An 18368-nucleotide genomic window follows, 5' to 3' on the forward strand; every position below is an offset into this window, starting at 1 on the left:
TGGGTGTCCTGCTGGGCTGTTCCTTGGAATTCGGTCCAAATTGGCTTTCTCGGTATACGGCTTGGCTGAGTTTTTTTTATTTTTATATTTTTTTTAGTTAAAATTTAAATAAATAGATTACGGGAGAAAATATTTACAGAACTAGGCACCCGTAGCCCTCTCAGAGGGCTGCAGCCCTCTGAGAGGGCTGAGAGGGCGGTAGACCTACCCGCCCCCTCAGAGGGCAGCTGGGGCCTTCCCGCCCGGCCCCCGTGCTTACCGCCCCCTGAGGGGGCGGGTAGAGCTCCTTACCGCCCTCTTAGGGGGCGGTAAGGGCTCCGCCCACCCCGCCGCGCCGCACCAGCCCCTCGCGCCCTCTCAGCTATAAATAGCAAAAAAAAGGGAAAAAACTCATAAAATTTGGAAAAAAGTGAAATTTGAGAAGAGATGGAAGTAGAGAGGAGAGGAGAGGAGAGGGGAGGAAGAAAGGTCGGCGAAGCCCTGCTGCATTTGGGCTATGGATTTGAAGAAAAAATTCAGGTAATTTTTTTTTCTTTTTATTTTTTTTAATTAGTTCAGTAGTAGTATATGATATAGATTTTAGACATTTATGACCTAGGGTTTAGAAAATTGTCAAATTTAGTTAGAAAATGGTACGATAGCAGTTAAATATAGAATATTATTTTTAGTATATTATTTTCAGTATGTTATTTGTAGTATATAATTTTCCGTATGTTATTTGTAGTATATAGTTTTTAGTATATTATTTGTACCTGTGGACGTATGAGGCAACATTTGATAATAATTTGCGAACAAAGGGTACCATTTAAAAACTATTTTATCCGATAATCAGAAATATAGTTTGTTGTCTTAACATGGGTTATATTTGCGGGTGTTTCCAGGGATGACAGACAAATTAATTTTTCAGATATATTATGGTGAGGGTGAAATTAGGTACGGTCCCAACGGGGTAGATCTCTCTGGATTTTGTCATGTCATGAAGGGACTTAGTAAGGCTAATGAGAGGACTATTGTGGGTGCATGCAAATGGCTCATGCGGTTTTTCCAACTGGATCCGCAGCAATATAAGCTGAAGTTGAAAGCTGTTCTGAGTCGTGCTAGTCAGGGATACATTGGTGAGCTTGTTCCCATCGAAGCCACATCAACTTGGAGGCAGTATGTAGATATATGCTGTGAACGTGGCATGCCGCTTGTTTTATTAGCTGAGGCGTACTTGAAAGATCAAAATGAGGTGAACTCTGCAGAAGCAGAAGCAGTAGCAGGACCAAGTGAGGCAGTGGAAGATGAGTCAAAGGCGGCTAATGTAGGGTCCAGGGAGGAAGATGGTGATGTTCCAGAGCTGCAGCCGATGGGTGTAGCTGATGAAGGGGAGCACATCCCTAGCATCATTGAAGATATGGATTTGGAGGCTGAAGAGTTGGAGGAAGGCCTTGCCGATGGGGATTCGTCTGATGAGGAGGCTAATACTCCAGTTCCTGCAGAGTGGCGGGATCAAGAATTTTCGAAGTTGGTGGTTAGCGAGGCTGACCAGACACCGTGGCAGTACCATGAGAATGAGGTGTCACAGGGTGCTATGTACCCTACAAAAGAGGCAGTTATTGATGCAGTGAAATTCTGGTCGTTGTCTCTTCATAGGCAATTCAAGGTTGTTAAATCAAGTAAAAGAGAGTATGATGTGAAGTGTTTGGTTCCTCAGTGCCCTTGGCAGGTGCACGCATTTAGAGGGAAATGGGCAGACTACTGACAATGCTCAATAGTTAAGAAACATAATTGTCACATTGAGGAAATAGAGATCGCCCATCGGAATCTGTCTTCTGCTTTCATTGCAAATGTTATGTACGGAGAGATTGTGGACAACCTAAGGTATAAGCCACGATCAATAATCCGTGCTATTGAGCAAAGGTTCCAGTACATAATAAACTATGCGAAGGCATGGAGGGCGAAACAAAAGGCTATTGAGATGAGGTTCAGTACATATGAAGATTCGTATCACAATCTACCTCGTCAATTAGCCACAATTTGTGCAAGAAATCCAGGCAGCTACTATGATATTAAGCATTACCCCTCTACTGATGTGGAGTACAGCGGAAAAAGAGTGTTGCAGCGTACTTTCTTTGCATTCGGTGCAACTATCAAAGCATTTAGATATTGCCGACCCATCATATGCCTAGATGGAACATTCCTGACTGGAAAGTACAAAGGGCAGATTTTGTCTGCAATAGGGGTCGACGGTAACAACCAAGTCCTGCCACTAGGGTTTGCGTTCGTGGAGAGTGAGAACGGGGACAGCTGGTATTGGTTCCTAAAGCGGGTGTAGCATGCAATTATTCTTGACCGACCAGATGTGTGTCTCATTCATGATAGACATGCAGGATTGTTGCAGGCTTTGCTGGATATGCAACACGGTAGCGTGCGACGGGGTGTACTAGTACAGTGGCCAGATCTCAAAAGCAGGTGGTGCATGTGCCATATGGGTGCGAACTTCTACAGACAGTTTAAAAACAAAGAATTAATGAAGCTCTTCAAGAAGTTGTGCAGTCAGAACCAGCAACGTAAGTTCAATGCATTATGGGCAAGACTTGATGAACTGACTCTTAAACAAACTGCGGAGGCTGCACCTAACGGTGAGGAACCAATAGCTCTCGGTCCTCTCCCAACCGATACTTCGCAGATTGTAAGGAGATCGGGCTCATCTATTAGGAGCTTTTCACAGTGGATACGCAATGAGCCGAATGAAAAATGGGCTCTGCTATACGACAGTGGTGGTGCCAGGTATGGAGTAATGACTACAAACCTTGCAGAGGTTTATAACTGGGTCATGCGAGGAATGAGGTCCCTACCACTAGTTGGAATTGTAGAAGGCATTTTGCATGGGACCTGCAAGTACTTCATTGATCGGTATGCAGCTGCTAAGGTTGTAATGGAGGACAATCGTATGCTTTACGGCCGGATGTTGTGTGAGTACATGGAGAAGGCAAATAGGAAGACCCACATGCATCGCGCAAATCAAGAGGGCACTGCAGAGTACAGGTTCAGTGTCCTGTGTCGGGATAAGGGTCGCAGGGGGGGGGGGTAGATGGGAGCGGCATGTTCAAGAGTGTGTGCTAAGGAGTGGGACATGCATATGTAGTTGTCAAAAGCCACAATTACTCCACAAAACCTTGTACACACGTCATAGCTGCGTGCGCGGAGCACCATATGCTTCCGAGGCAATATATGTCACAATATTTCATGAAAGATCAAGTATTGAACACATGGAACCAGGAGCTGTATGGTTACGGTATTGTTGACACTTTTACAAGTAACCCAGGGGCTGCAAGAATATATGTGCCTGATTTGGGAAAGATGAAGAACGCACCGGGGCGAAGACAAACTCGTCAGATTCGCAACGATATGGATGAATCCGAGGCTGGCCCTAGGATCAAGCGATGCAGTCAGTGCAATGAAATAAGTCACACTTACAAATATTGTCGCAAAACTGTAGGCGGTGATGCACCTGTTGTCTAGGTGAGCTTCATGTGTGTTCAGCTAGTTTTGTACCATTTTAATATGTGCTAATTTCGCATATAGTCAATTTCGCATATAGTTAATTTGCATTGAAAGTATATTGTTGTTGTATTTATTTATCAATGTATTAATGTACATGCCTTTCAAATGCAGAGATGGCTCACCCTTCGACCCCGGAGCTTTTGGACCCTGCCGTGGACAAGAAGCATCGCAGCTTCTTATCCGCCGAGCACCAGACGGAGCTAGGTGTGTTTCGCCCACGAGGCCCCGGAGAGCTGCTGACGGTAGACGAACGATGGACCCACATGTACTAACAAAATTTGATACAAAATTGTCATATCACTGCTGTTGTTACCCATAGGCAGGCCGGTGGTGGATCGCTCCCCGTACCCAGAGGAATGGTACGGCGAGACGAACGAGGACGCGCCCACAATGGTCTCGCTATGGTGTCATCGACGGGTACGTATTTTACATTAACAGTTTCGTTCGTACTATGTTAGTCGCTGAATATTTGTATTCATGTTTGTCACTCAGCCACACTGGGCCCACGAGCAGCCTCGCAGCGCGTACGAGCATTTTCATACCCAGTTCGACAGGCTACATCCCAACGATGTGGTATGGGAGCCATACAGTGTTCGGTCCGTGCATACACGGGCAGGGTTGGGTTTGTCACCCTTGTGCACCCACGACGAGGAGTACTGGCTCACCAAGGCGCCCCTTGTCTTCGACATCTACGTCAAAGAGTACTCACCGCACCGCGTCATGCGACAGTTTGGCCGTCACCAGGCATTCCCGGTCGTCCCCATCCATACCATCCCCTTGCAAGTCCACAGGTACACTTGCAAAGTTACAGTTTGAGCAACCTTCAGTTCAGTTTCACTTACATTTGCCGTGGTATGAATGCAGGTACACGCGGAAAGGCCAGCCAGCTGGCAACCTCTGGGCGGACCGCTTGGCCCCTTACGTGGCAACATGGGCCCAAGCGCTACGGGACGTCGTTGATGAGGCGCGTCCCCACACCGAGGGGAACTTCAGGGAGTACCTACGGTGGTACGTGCCACGTACTCGCACACGTGTCACGTACACCCCTGAGGATGTCCGGACCCACGTCGCATCGACAACGGAGACATACCCGGTGCATTGGGACGAGGACGCCGCTTTAGCAGTAAGTAACTTTTTCAAGTCCGTACTCCATATTGAATGAACATAACCGTATACTTCAATTGTTCACTTTTGTTCATTTTCGCAGAGAGATATCATTTATGACGTAAATAGGGATGCAGCTGCTGCCATGGAATGCGTCCGGCAAGGGCATCACCTAAGTGCGTCGGATGTTGCGAGCTTCATTAGACGAGTTTTCGACAAGACGACGCGCGCCTTGAAGCTCACCTCCTGCCGATCTAGCACAGATGTAGCAGGGCCGCTTCCCAGGACGAGTGGTGTACACGCCGAGTTGTCTCGGCCGTCTGACGTGCACCGACGTTCTTCAGTGTCGGTACCCACACGACCCCTTCTATCACGTCCTGGAGAGTCCGAGCAACATGGTATGAATTATACTTTTGAATAATACTGACCAATATCATTTACTTATTGTTATTAAACATTCATTAGATCCGTCTGCACAAGTCTCGACGCAGCCTCGCAGATCGAGCCCTGTGCGTCCACATTCAGGTACTCCGGGAACTCTTCTTCCTACTTTCTAATACTTTCGGCAGAATAAGTTAGAATTGTGCTCAGGTTACTTCGGTGACGAGGCCGGTCCGTCTTCGGCGGCCCCACGCCCTACCCCCCCCGGCAACGTACTACGACACGTCAGTGTGGCCTTCTTCTGCTGCACCGTCGTACCACGCAGGTACAATGATACATTTTTTACTACTTTCAAAACCATATTGTTCGTATCTAACGTGATTATTTGTTCACAGGCCCCTCCAGCCAGTACACATGGACGCCTGCCGAGCCTTCACAGTCCTCCTACCCTAGTCAGGAGGATGAGGCTGGCCCCGACACCGCATACGACATCGTCCGGGACTTCTTCGGGGGCACACCTGACTACGACGTCCTTCAGCGGTCCCAGGTTTCCAGTGCACCGCTTCGGATACAGCCCACGCACGACGAACCTTCGACACCAGTGGTCCCTACTAGGCCTACCAGAAACGTCGGCCCACCCGATCCCCTCACCTACTCCAGGGGTCACGTGAGGGTTAACCAGCGGCATCGAGACCACGATGGGGCGCACGGGCGACGGCAACGAGGGAGGCATGAGTAGCATTTTACATGTAATGTAACTAACATATGCATATTTGCTTCGTGATGTACTCCTATGTATTAAGATACGTTCACTTTGTATGGTTGACTTAGCATTTCGTAAATACATTTCATATTCAGACACGTTCAATGAAGAAGTGACCACAGCACTAAATTTTAACCATGACTTGACAACACATGCCTCCTGCAGCAGGCTTTAAACAAGATGTGACAACACTACCTAGCTTTTTCCAATCAGTAAATGACAACACGGGTACCAATAAACATGGAATCTCTGACCATGGGCAACAACAAAACTTTCCCATTCTTCAAGATGGAATCCGATGCTCCTCCCAGCAGCTACGCCCATGCCCTCACTCCTTTCTTCAAGACCGAATCCAATGCTCCTGCCTCCCATAACTATAAATAACCGAACCTCCATACGGTGAAGCATCGCTCGTTTCTCATATCTCTCAAGGGCAATGTCTTCCTCATCTCCATCGAGCCCACCAAAGAAACATTGGGGGACTACCATACCTGAAGGTCTCGAACCACCAATGTGCTTCTGTGGTGACCTTTGTAAGCTCCGCGAGTCACAGAACATCTCATACACCTATGGACTACGTTTCTTCATGTGTGCCAACTACGAGTATGACAAGCCTCGCCATGCAACAACTGGTTATCGACTGGTACGGTAACAGATATCCGCCTCATCTCTTCCGATTACGCACCGTCTTTTACTAACCGCTCATCTTGTTCCATTTGTCCAGTCCCCTCCACCGCTCTGTGATTTTATTCAGTGGCTCGACAATGAGCAAAATGACTCACAGAAGCTGTGGGTCGATATGAACATGAGGTGGAGAAGGGAAGCCTACGCACGTCGCGAGTACGAACAACAGCAAGAGGAGCTTCGCCTCAAGCGGGAGGAAGAAGAGCGTATGAGGAAGGCGGCCCACGATCGTACCGTGGCTCAGGCTCGAGAAGCTGAGAGGGAAAGGAAGCGGGAGAGAGCCCGCCGTGCTAAGGCGGCAGGTCCCGATGCCCTCCGAAAGGGGAAGTATCCTAGATGCACGCAGTAGAGAGTACCTAATGTAACCCGACATATGTTCCTTCCCTAATGCATGTTATGATTAGGATCGGCACACTAATAAATAGGTCTTAGTGTGAACCGTACATGCCACCTTTGTTTCCTCATCGTATCGTCGCGGTTACAGTGTATTGATATGTTTTCACCATGTGTTCAATACTATGTTTGTTCTCGTTCCCACCCCATACCCACGTAAAATGCTGCAACTACTAATTATTGATTTTTTTTCTCCCGTTATTACATAACCTACTCCAAATTTAATTTCTTAATTTCCTTAGACCCCTTCCTTTTTAATTTCTTTAATTACAAAAATAATACATTTTTAAGGATAAAATGGGAAAAAAATTAATTTTACAATAAAAAATGGCCCTAACCGCCCTCTGAGAGGGCGGCTAGGGCTAACCGCCCCCCTCAGGGCCTAACCGCCACCTGAGAGGGCGATTAGCCCCTCTCAAGAGGCGGTTAGGACCCCTAACCGCCCTCTCAGAGGGCTGCGGGCGCCTAGTTCTGTAAATATTTTCTCCCGTAATCTATTTATTTAAATTTTAACTAAAAAAATATGGCTCATCTCAGCCCAGAAATTTCCGCTTTCTGAACAGGGAGACGGAAGACCACGAGCCTACGACCAATGTAGACTGTAGAGCAGAAATCCCCGCGCATCCACAAGCCCTAGCCGCCCACTTTTCCCGCCAAAACAAAGAGCCTTGCCTCCTCCGGCGATCGCCGGAGCGAACCCCGCACAGGATGCCGAGGAAAGCAAAGCCCACCGTCCAACCCACCACCTCAATCACCACCGGCACCCAGTACTGGCTCCTCAAGACTGAGCCGGGCGAGTGGTCGTGGTCCGACCAGGCGCGCGCCCCGGGCGGCGCCGCGCCGTGGGACGGCGTCCGCAACCGCCAGGCCATGAACAGCCTCCGCGCCATGCGCACCGGCGACCGATGCCTGTTCTACCACTCCGGCGCCGGCGCTGCCTCGCGCCGCGTGGTCGGCGTCGTGGATGTCGCTCGGCCCTGGTACGAAGGCGAGGGCGAAGGGGAGGCAGCCGGCGGCGCCGTGGACATGCGGGCGGTCGGGGAGTTCCGGCTCCCGGTCACGCTGGGGGCGATCAAGAAGGCGGCAGGCGAGGTGGAGGGGATGAAGGACTTCGCGCTGCTCCGGCAGCCGCGGCTGTCGGTGATGCCCGTGCCGGCGAAGGTCTGGGACTGGATTTGCGAGATGGGAGGGGGCTTTGTGCAAGATGGCGACGTTGAAGAAGAAGAGGGTTGATGCTGTAAACGCAAGGTAAACAACTTGTTTTTTGCAGAGCAACAAAGCCCTCAGTTCCTATTGTTACTTTAATTAATCTCTGTAAATTGTTTGCTAATCTGGGACAATTAGTCAAAACTCAGGAGTAGGAGAGAAGTCTGGTGCTATGAGCTAGCAATGTGCGAAAACAGAAAAGTTATATGGCCCGTCCACTTTGGATGAATCCGGGGAATAAAAGGCACTTTAATTCTAAAAAAAAGTGTGCTAATCTTGCAGAATCAAATTGTTCTTGGTGCAGGGTGGCATGCGCAACTGGAAGCTGGCATTTTGTGGATTGCTTTTGGTCTGCAAGGGATTCATATCAGAGGTATTCAGTTCGTCTTTCTTCGGTGTGTGCCATCTCGGCACCGAAGTCTGACAAACAAGGTGGGTAGCTACTAGGTAATCTATGTAGGTTCAGTGGTTGATGCCGCTAGAGTAGCTTGGATCTTGGGGCACTGAGATCCATCAAGCACACGAACTGTTGTGCGTGTGCTTCTTTTTCTTAGTGTCTTCCTACTCTGGGTAATCTACTTGCTGCCCTGTGTGGCTGCTGTATGGGCAATTGGATCATGATACCTAGTTCATATTAGATGCTCTGAATCTCTGATTAAGTTTTGGTTGCGCACTCTACGAAATGCAGGTGGCACACTGATTCACATTTCTGTTTCTGTGCACGAACAATTCCTATGCAATTGTTCATTTGTCCACCCCGGTAAAGCGCAGGAAAAGGATGTTAGTATATCCAGTGATGAACTATATGCTGCACGCTGAAGAGGACAGGAAATCAAAGATAGAAATTTGAAACATGTCCTCAATCTCATCTGGAAATGAGTCCGTTCAAGTCAAAATGCAGCTTGTGTATATTACTATGTGGACGCAAATGTGGTTGGTCAGCTGAGCTCTGAACGGATTCGTGCAGCCTGCAGGCAACTGGCGGTGACTTGTGGGTTAGGAGCTGCAACTAAAAACTGGTTGGGTTGGTTTAAGCTGTCGTACAAGGATTAGCTTTCATTCATTCAATGGTTGGGAGCTTCTTCTGGACAACACAAATTTTATCGTATGATCCAGGCACAAGTCACATAAATTCTATTATTTGATCTTTTTACAATAACAATGTAAAAATGATCCCATCTCAACTTATTTTGCCAAGAATGGCAAATCGGCACCATTGCTGTGGCGTGGCAGTGTTCGTTTGGCATGCATCCAGTCAGCGGTACAGCTTGCGTGACGTGGCAGGCAACAGCACCTGGCTAGCCGGGTTCATTTTGGAGCCAATTTAGCACGGGTCTGTCCAAATTATGCAAAGAAAAAAAGGGCTTATTTGATATTATGATAAAAAGAATTCTCAGATCACGCGTCGTCGCCTATCCAGATTCAGATAGAGCCGAATAAATGAACCGAGGACTGAAACCTGCGCTGGGAGATCGAGCAGTGCCGGTGCCGGTGCCGGCGCTGGTGCCGACGCCGGCGCCAGTCGTGAGCTGTGTTGCACACTCTGACCAGTCGTGAGCTGTGTTGCACACTCTGAATTGAACCGTCCATCTCTTTCGCCTTCAATTCCTCCCATGTTGCCTGTCGGCGACTTGCTCGGCCCTTTTTTTCCCTCTCCGCCACCCACAGCAATGCAGCCAAATCTGACAGGAGCAGTGAGTGCCAGCACTCCCAAGTCCTATGGATAGCATCGTCCTTGAATGCCTTGCAGACCAGTAGAGGAAGAAGGCCGGAGAAATTGGGCAAGCCGCTGCCATTCACCGTACCGAAGTGTCAAAGGTGTATAGCGGTGGTGGTGGCGGTGCGACTGTGCGAAGGTTGCGACTTGCGAGCCTTTCGGTGGCTGCGAGCGCCATAAATGTGCACATGCCGATGCCAGGTAGTAAGGGTTTATCCACCTCTCATCTTCTTCATCTGTCTTTTCTTTTTCCTGCTCAGGGGCTTTCACTGATGCCAAGCATTTGCACGAACAGGTGTCGCGAGACGCGGTACGGAGAAGCTCCGACTCGATTGAGATTTTTGGGGGGTCGGACTCGGACGGACCCGTCGTCGCCAATGGGGGAGCACCAACCGCTGTTGGCGACCATAACTCTCCTCTGGCCCTGCTCTGCCCGCGAGATCCCCAACCTCCCGCCGCCTCCGGCCTCTCACGTGCCACTTTTAATGCACGCCTCGCGCGCCCATCCCTCCCTCGCGCGCCTCTACTTAACGACGTTCTGAGCCCGCACGCTCTCGCCAAGGACAAGCGTACACCTGCCTCGGCGAGCGAGCACAGCTACGCAGGCCGAATCGAAGAAACCCCGTGGCCATGGCCACTGCCGCTCCCCGCCTCGCGGCGCCCCTCCTCCTCCTGCTCGGTCTCCTGTCCGTCTCCGCCCTCGCCGCGCGCGTCGACGCCGGGTTCAAGTCCTCCCCGGGCAAGAAGAAGCCCGTCGTCAAGCCGCCGCCCGTGGCGCCGGGCACTGGCACCGCCAACAAACCTGGCCCCGGCGCGGGCGGCGGCGGCGCCATTCCGACCATCCCGGGCTTCAACATCCCCGGGACGGGCGGCAGCGGTTTCGGCAACGGCATCCCCGGGCTGGGCTGCGGGTGGGGCGGAGGTTACGGCGGGCCGGGCGGCGGGTACTCCCGCGGCGGCGTGGTGGCGCCCACGGTGGTGTGCTCCGACAAGGGCCCCTGCTACAGGAAGAGGGTGACCTGCCCCATGAAGTGCTTCTCCTCCTACAGCGGCGCCGGCAAGGGCTACGGCGGCGGCGGCGGCGGCAGCTGCACCATCGACTGCAAGGTCAAGTGCACGGCCTACTGTTAATTGACCTCACCCGTTAGCACCAAGTGCGGCAGCTTTTGGCGTGATCGCGCACGTCGGTGAGTACGACTGGTAGTTGTGGAGTACTTGTTAGCTGCGGCGTTATACTAGCACTTGCACTTTCTTATGGCTCGAGGGATATGCATAAGGTAGGTTTATGTCTAAGATGCTCCTTATGGTGTATAAGTAGCTGCATTTTGTTCTTGCTTTCATAGGTAACTTGGGTGTAAAATATCCGGTATCAGGCAATAAAGTGCTATATATTCATAAGTTATTGTTACTTGTACTTTGTTTTTTTTTTTGGGCTGGATTTGCAAGGGGAATGGAAGTCACCTGGGGGTATGTCAGTGCTTGAAGAACAAACTTTGGAGTTTGTGCTCGTCCAAACTTATAAATTCGGTAAGAATTTTATTCGAATAAGTACGGTTCCGAATTCCTACGTTCCAAACCTTAACAAGCCATCCTGAATTCTTGGTAGTTTTGAAATTCGGACTCAGGCCTTTTTTCATCTTAATTTCCATATCATATAAGGTTTGCGCTATTGGTTATGAGATTACAATCTTGGGAAAAAAATACGAGGATTAAAATATGCAAGCCTCCTCGTGTTGAATTTTACCTTTTTTAACTTTGAATTCTTGGTAGTTTAATTACACGTATTTTAAGATAATATCTATTTGAGAACTGATGTAAGTACAACTCAATTGTGTATCAAAGTCATCTTGAGTTGGAGTACAACTGGCTGCTAGGCTCATTGCCGCTGTGTTCGGACGTGAGTTTTGAGGCTCACGAACAAATGCAAATTTTTTCTTGCATGTCGTTTGTTCAATAAGATGTGACATTCAAAAAATGAAAAGAAGAAGATGCGAAATCATTTGAAGAAACAACCAATTTTGAGGGTCGTTACTGCGTAGACGATTTCTTCCACTTTCGAGCAAAATGCTCACATGTACAACTGTGATGGTTTCTAAGTTGCTAATAATACAGTTATTGAAATTTCTTCTCCGTGTTAAAAAATCACAGTTATTGAAAGCCTGCTAATGATGAAACCAAATTTTACTTGGGAGTATTTTTTTTTTAACGAACAGGAGGGGATCGCCCCTACTGATTAAAATATATTAAGGCCAAAACCAAAGGTTTGGGGATTACAAACAGAGGGAAGCAACAAAAACAAAAATACATAGTTATCTGATAGATGTAAGCCAAGAAAGCATCTGCTGTTTGGTTCTTCTTTTGCTCTATGGATAACCATGGCAAATTTGTGCTTAAAATTTGCTTTGCAATTCTGAACACTTGGGATCTTTGTAATTGAAGAGCCAATTATTTCTTTCTTTCCAAAAACTCCAGACCATCAGGATTATGATTTCCATGAAGAAAGGCACTGCAATCTTTGTCAAAAATGTTTGATTGCTTGAAGGGGTTGTAGGCGTCCAAAACATCGTAAACCTATGGATAACCAGCAAGCTCTAGCAAAGCTGCACTGAATGAAGAGGTGTAGGAGAGATTCCTCTATCTGAAGAATACAGAGGTCACAGGTGTTGGATTCTAAAATCATGTTCTTCCGACAGAGAAGGCTCCTAGTGTTGAGCCTATCCTTCAGTGGCAACCAAAAGAAGACTTTTTTATTTGGGCTGACAATAGGAGCTCCAAAGCCATAGATAAGCCGGGTGAGTTCTAGAGTGCCCAATTAGAGATTTATAAGTTTTGGCAGAGGAAAAGAAGCTAGAGCCCCAGATGTAGGTCCAGTTATCTTCATTTTCAGTCAAAGACGGATTCTGTTGGATATGTTCAACTTCAGAGAATTGTTGAAAGGCCTGAGTAGAAAAAGATAGGTTAAAGACGTCCTGCTATTGCTCTAAGAATCTGTCGCAAAAAGACAAACTAAAGCATACTGTCATCGTTGGATGCTAAAACCGGCCGAGGAACAAAATAGTATCCAACTTGAAATTCTACTCTTTTTTTTATCGCAATCTAGTTTTTTTTTCATTTATTCATGTAATTCTTTCGCCGTACAGAATGTTATCACGCTTGAAAAGTAAGGGAAATGAGATAGCAACACGAAGAGAGCAATCGAGCTGCAAAATCTGGCTCCATTTTACATTCAAGCGACTCTGTTTTTCCAGTCCTACAGTAAAGCGCCATTCCCGTGGTGGCCATCGAAGCCGGTCGGCGCGTACGCCGGGCTGAACAGCGGCGCGGAGAACCACGACGCGTAGTCCAACTGCTCTGCCGCGGCCACCTCCTCCATGCGCCCGTTGTCCGCCGCCGCAGCTGTCGTGAGCGTCACCCTCTGCCGCGTGCCCATGGCCGGCGCCGGCGCCGCCGTCTCGGCGCCCGTTAGCCTCTGCACCAGCTCCCGGAAGTCCCTGGGCTCCACGCGGTAGACCTTGGGCGGCGGCGGCTGAGCTCCCCCCGCGGCGACGCCGTCGCGCCAGGACTTGGCCGCTGGCCTGTGCCCCGCCCTTCTCTCTCCGTGGTCCATACCAACAACTACAGCCCTGAGCTGCTACTGCTCCGAAGTGTGTGCCCGAGCTCTCGATGAGATGAAGCTTGTGTTGCACTACGCCATGCCCCGGGCCGAGAGCTACATTTATAGCCGGGGTTCTCATGAGCGCGCCGCGCGTGCGGTTTTGTGGCGGTCAAACTAGTCGGCGTCGAGAGAGATTGGCGGCTGGGCGCAAAGGAGCACGTGGAGCTGGCAGTCAACGGGGTGTGGAAGTGTTACCGAGCGGGACGGCCGGCCTAACCGGGGCCCGGCCAGGGCGATGGGCACGGCGTGAGTGAAATGGACAGGCGTCCGGCGGCAGCGAAGCAAGCCCCTTGGGTCAGCGAAGTGGTATCCCGGTTTGGGTTCCTTTCTTCTTCTATTTTGATGCTTCCGATTTACCTGATCATCACAGCAGCTATGCGCGATTTTTTTCTAGTCTTTTTCTCTTTCAGTTTATGAGAGGACGAAAATTTTCCCGCCGAACAGTAGAAGTTATTTTTTCCAAGTAAAAATTCTGGAGTAGTCATGAGCTAATGAGTTATAAGTTGTTTTCAAGCAAAAGTCATGAGGTAATGAGTTAAAAGTTGATATTTTCGAGTAAAAAGTCTCCATGTGTCTATCTAATGATTTGTAAGTTGGTATTTCGAGAAAAGGTCATAAGCAAACATGCAGTAACCTGATAATTTCAAGTAAAAGTCTCACGCTAATTTGTTGTAAGTTAGAAATTTTGAGTAAAAAATACGTGTGCACATAGCGAAAGAGGTCATAGATTAAAAAAAACGTGCCGCTGCGGCGTTGCGTGCGAAACGCTGGCGGGCTGGCCTGATGACACGTGCGTTGCGTTGGGGCATGACCCGAAATTCCTTGCGCGTGCGCGTCAGTCGCGGCCGACTCCGATGGATCGGGATCCTCTGCAGTTGCCGGTAGCAACTGCAGAGAGGCTACTGTAGCTACAGTAAAGTGCATTTAGGTCTGACCTGAGCCGTTGATTTCAGAGTGGATGTATCAGATTCGATGCTACAGTGTCTATACAGTAGTGCGCTACAGTACCGAAACGGCTGTATATAGAACCAGGTTACTGTTGATACAGTATATATATGATTAACTAATGCACAGTACTGTAGCATCAGACTCATTTTACTGTATAAACAGTGATCCTCTGCATTAATGATGTATTAATGCAGAGAATCCGGGTCCGACTCCGATAGTGTCGCCCGATCGCGCGTTCCCGAGTCGGGCGCATCTGCTGGCGTGTGTGTGCGGGCAGAGACCGAAGGGAAGAGGGGAGGCCCAGGTGGGGCTGGGGTGAGGCCTAAGTGGATTTTTTTTAATAAAAGTTTGTGTTTGAATTTTTGTTCAAAAATTTGTACCGATGCTTTTGTTGATAAAAGTTTGTGCTGAAAATTTTATCTGAAAAAATTTGTGATGAAAAATTTGTCGATAACTTTTTCTCAGTAACTTTTTGATTAAAACTTTTCTCTCAAAACCTTTTAGGACTTTTCTCATGCAATTTTTTTTTTACAAAAATGATAAAATAGAGGAGGGAAATTTTTTCCAAAAACAGAAGGTGGGGGCTGTCGCCCTGTGCCGCGCGGATGGCTCTACGCTCACGTGTGTAAGCCTCTTCCGTGTAAACGCTCTTTCAGCGACTTGGTAAACGGGGGAATGAGCCATAAATGGTTCACTCGGAGGGTCCCGCATGGGCTAAATAGATGCGTCCAGCATGGCCGCTAGGCGTGCATGCTTCTGAGAGGGTAACCTTACAATTGGCTGTAGATGAAAGTCCACATCACCGTGGCTAACTCGACCGTCGAGTCTGACATGAAGTTTGGCCTGTTGAAAGGGCAATATGTTACTTGTCGCCTTTTCAACGGCGACATGAGTCTATTTTTACAATATTACAAATATTTTTAATTTAAAAATATAAAAATAAAAAATCTGTAACCAACGGTGGCCTTTCAAGTTGGCCGGACACTATACCTGCCTCAACCAGATTCATAACACTCCACGCTGCCGGAGCCCAAGCGAGGCCATCCCGTCAGCGATTCAGCCCAGCCCATAGCCCGGTGCCGAGCCTAACTAAAAAACAGAGACGCGTCCTTCTCAAAAAAAAAAAAAAAAAAAAAAAAAAAAAACAGAGACGCGCTGGGCGCGAGGCGTGCGGACTCACGACGACGTCCGCCGCGCGCGCGGGGCAGCGAAACGCATGTGTCGCCGCCGACGACCCGTTCAGCGCGGCGCTTGCCGTTGCTCGGGCGTCGCCGAGAGCTGGGAACCGAAGCGAAGATGGCTACGCCGCCTCTTCCAACTCCAGGTCGGCTCGGCGCCACGTCATGCTTAGACGCGTTGCTTACCGAGTGGAGGGAGGAATCCTTTGGCCACTAACACCAGAGATTGACGAGCGCTAAGCCAGCACTTGCTTTAGCGTGCCATCGCGATCGTGTTCTTCTCCGGTCGCCGGCCGGGTCCAAGTCACACGTATGAAAAGTCACTGGCTGCTTTCCCTCCAAATATCTATTATTAAGAAACGTTGCTCAAAGTAGTAAAGTCTTTGGTTACTCTTAAAAAAGTGACGCTTAGTTGGCTCCAGCCCCTATCTAGAACTTCGGCAGTCAACGTCCGGTACACCCATCTCTATCGCTCAAGGTTGCTTTTTTCTCCCATTGTCCATGCATGTTTGCCTACTCGACCATGCAATTTTGGAGAATTTTTTAAAACTCACAGGTTTGGAAACTCGAAATGCTACATTTTCTCATTCTTGTCTCTACTATTTTTGACGTATGTATGGCGTCAGTGACGACCCAAGATTTGAACCAAAGGGTGCTAATGTATAAGCACTAAAATTTTCATCAGTTTTCACTGCTGCTGACACTAATACATCTAAATGTGAAAGTAGAGAAATAATATGAAAAAATGCATTGTACCTAAATAAGTATCAATTAACAAAGGGAAAATCCACTAACCATTGTGACATGATTTCACGCTATATTATGGTAACCTACCTATACAAAATAGCATGTATAAATCATTATTGCATGACAATTGACAAAAATATAAATGGTAAATTCAAAAATATAAAACATGCCACTACATATTTTGAAAAATTTCTCTCCATCTCTAAATCTCTACAACATCACCAAATATCCGATTAAACAAAGTATCAAAGTATCAGATTATATTAGAATTGATTTGGGATTAAACAAATTATCTCTCCATGAGGCCATGACTCCATCTCTAGTTCTATGTTCTCTACAGCCTGAAGCTGATGAACTGCCTCAAGTCCTCAACAGACATCTCAATGGCTAGTGTTACAGGGCAGGGCAGCACCAGCAGGTAGCAGGGAGCCCGGTCTCATCCCCTAGCAGCAGCAGTCTCAGCCCGCCGCCTAGACACCTGCAGCCTGTGGCCAGCCGCCTGCGAATTATATATATATATATATTTCAAGATTAAATGTTAGGCTACGTTTGTAATAAATTTTGTATTGTAGATATATTTTAACATGATTCTTTTTGTTCTATCGTAATAATGTCGTAGTTTTTGTCGATGGTTGTCAGGTATATCGAATATGTGGAAGTTTAAGATTTTTTACGGGATATTAAAATCTTATATGGTCTGAAAGAGGTAGTATTGTTCATATTTAAATCAGTGCACAAGAGTATATCTAGACCAATGCATAAAAGTGTCGACACTAGTACGCCTGGTTGATGCGGGGTTTCAAAATAGACCATGAGGTTCAAGAGATGACCATTAGCATTATGAGTAAATATTTTAGAGAAGGTGTGTATTAGGATGTGTTCCCGCTCTAAGAAGATGAAGTGTGGAAGAGGTATCTGCAGGATGTTATGCACAAAAGTTAGTCTCCTATGTTGCTTGTGCAATGAAAGAATAAGGAGACAGTTGGGGAAATGCAGGGTGGAGGGTATGCAGAGGAGGAGGGTGCGTCTTATACATGACTGGCATGCAGGGATGCTCAAGGTAATTATGGAGTTGCAAAATGGAACAGACGATGGCTTGATTAGATCTGTGTGGCCAGATCTGTAGAGTAGGAGGTGCATAAGATATTTAGGTGCAAACTTCTTTCGCCAATTCAAGAGCAAGAACCTCCTGAACATGTTCAAGAGACTGTGTGGTCAGAACCAGTATCGGAAGTTTGATGCTCTTTGGAAGACACTGGATGAGCTGACAAAGAAGCAAACACAGAAGTGTGTAGGGAGACCTATGATGGGACCGGATAACAATAAAGCTAACATCATGCGGAAGAGCGTATCATCTACCAGGTCATTTAACGAGTGGATTGAGAATGAGACTAAGGAGAAGTAGGCTCTTCTCTACGACACAAATGATGCTAGGTACAATATTATGACTATAAATTCAGTAGAGGTTTACAACTGGTTGATGAAATGTGTAAGGGGATTGTCGTTGGTGGAGATTGTACAGTTCATACTTCAAGTAACATACAAGTATTTCAGGGACCGCTATGCAGTAGCGCACATGATACTGAATAATGCTATTATGATTTATGGGACGAAGATAACTAAGTACATGGAAGACAAGGCGGAAAAGGCAAAGATGCACCGGGTGAAGATCATGGGAACTGCACAATACAGATATGAAATCCTATACAGGGACAAAGGAAGGAGAGAGGGCAAACGTGAGAGATTTATATACTAGTACTCCGTGTTACTATTTTACGTGTACTCTGTGCTAGTATTTATATTATGTAGTTGTCATATCATGTTAGATGTTTATATCAGATCTTTGTTATCAGCCATGTTTTTATAACTGCGTTCTCGATCCATCCCAAAGCGTAGCATCATGCGGTCATATTCCCTTTCAAATTGTTCACTTGCAACTTTTGAAATAAAAAGCCTTCGCATCAAAAACCCTACTGCTATAACACTTGCAACTACAATAAAACGTTACATGACGGGTATAATTTATTCAATTACGAACAACAT

General features: G+C 47.6%; 3 protein-coding genes across 3 annotated transcripts; 2 read left to right on the forward strand and 1 right to left on the reverse strand.

Moving 5' to 3' along the window:
* Positions 1-7404: 7404 nt before the first annotated feature.
* LOC133913029 (uncharacterized) lies at positions 7405-8717 on the forward strand. Its single transcript, XM_062356059.1, has 2 exons — positions 7405-8122; positions 8385-8717. The coding sequence occupies exon 1, from the start codon at positions 7583-7585 to the stop codon at positions 8105-8107; it is 525 nt and encodes a 174-aa protein (XP_062212043.1). The 5' UTR covers positions 7405-7582; the 3' UTR covers positions 8108-8122; positions 8385-8717.
* Positions 8718-10023: 1306 nt separating this feature from the next.
* LOC133913031 (glycine-rich cell wall structural protein-like) lies at positions 10024-11366 on the forward strand. The gene has a single exon (XM_062356060.1). The coding sequence runs from the start codon at positions 10428-10430 to the stop codon at positions 10926-10928; it is 501 nt and encodes a 166-aa protein (XP_062212044.1). The 5' UTR covers positions 10024-10427; the 3' UTR covers positions 10929-11366.
* A 1603-nt stretch (positions 11367-12969) lies between these two features.
* Positions 12970-13497, reverse strand: LOC133913032 (uncharacterized). The gene has a single exon (XM_062356061.1). It carries the CDS (start codon positions 13402-13404, stop codon positions 13048-13050), a length of 357 nt encoding a protein of 118 aa, XP_062212045.1. The 5' UTR covers positions 13405-13497; the 3' UTR covers positions 12970-13047.
* Between the last annotated feature and the right edge of the window lie 4871 nt (positions 13498-18368).

Source organism: Phragmites australis, chromosome 3 (genome assembly GCF_958298935.1).
Source record: "Phragmites australis chromosome 3, lpPhrAust1.1, whole genome shotgun sequence".
In the NCBI taxonomy this organism is placed as follows: Eukaryota; Viridiplantae; Streptophyta; class Magnoliopsida; order Poales; family Poaceae; genus Phragmites; species Phragmites australis.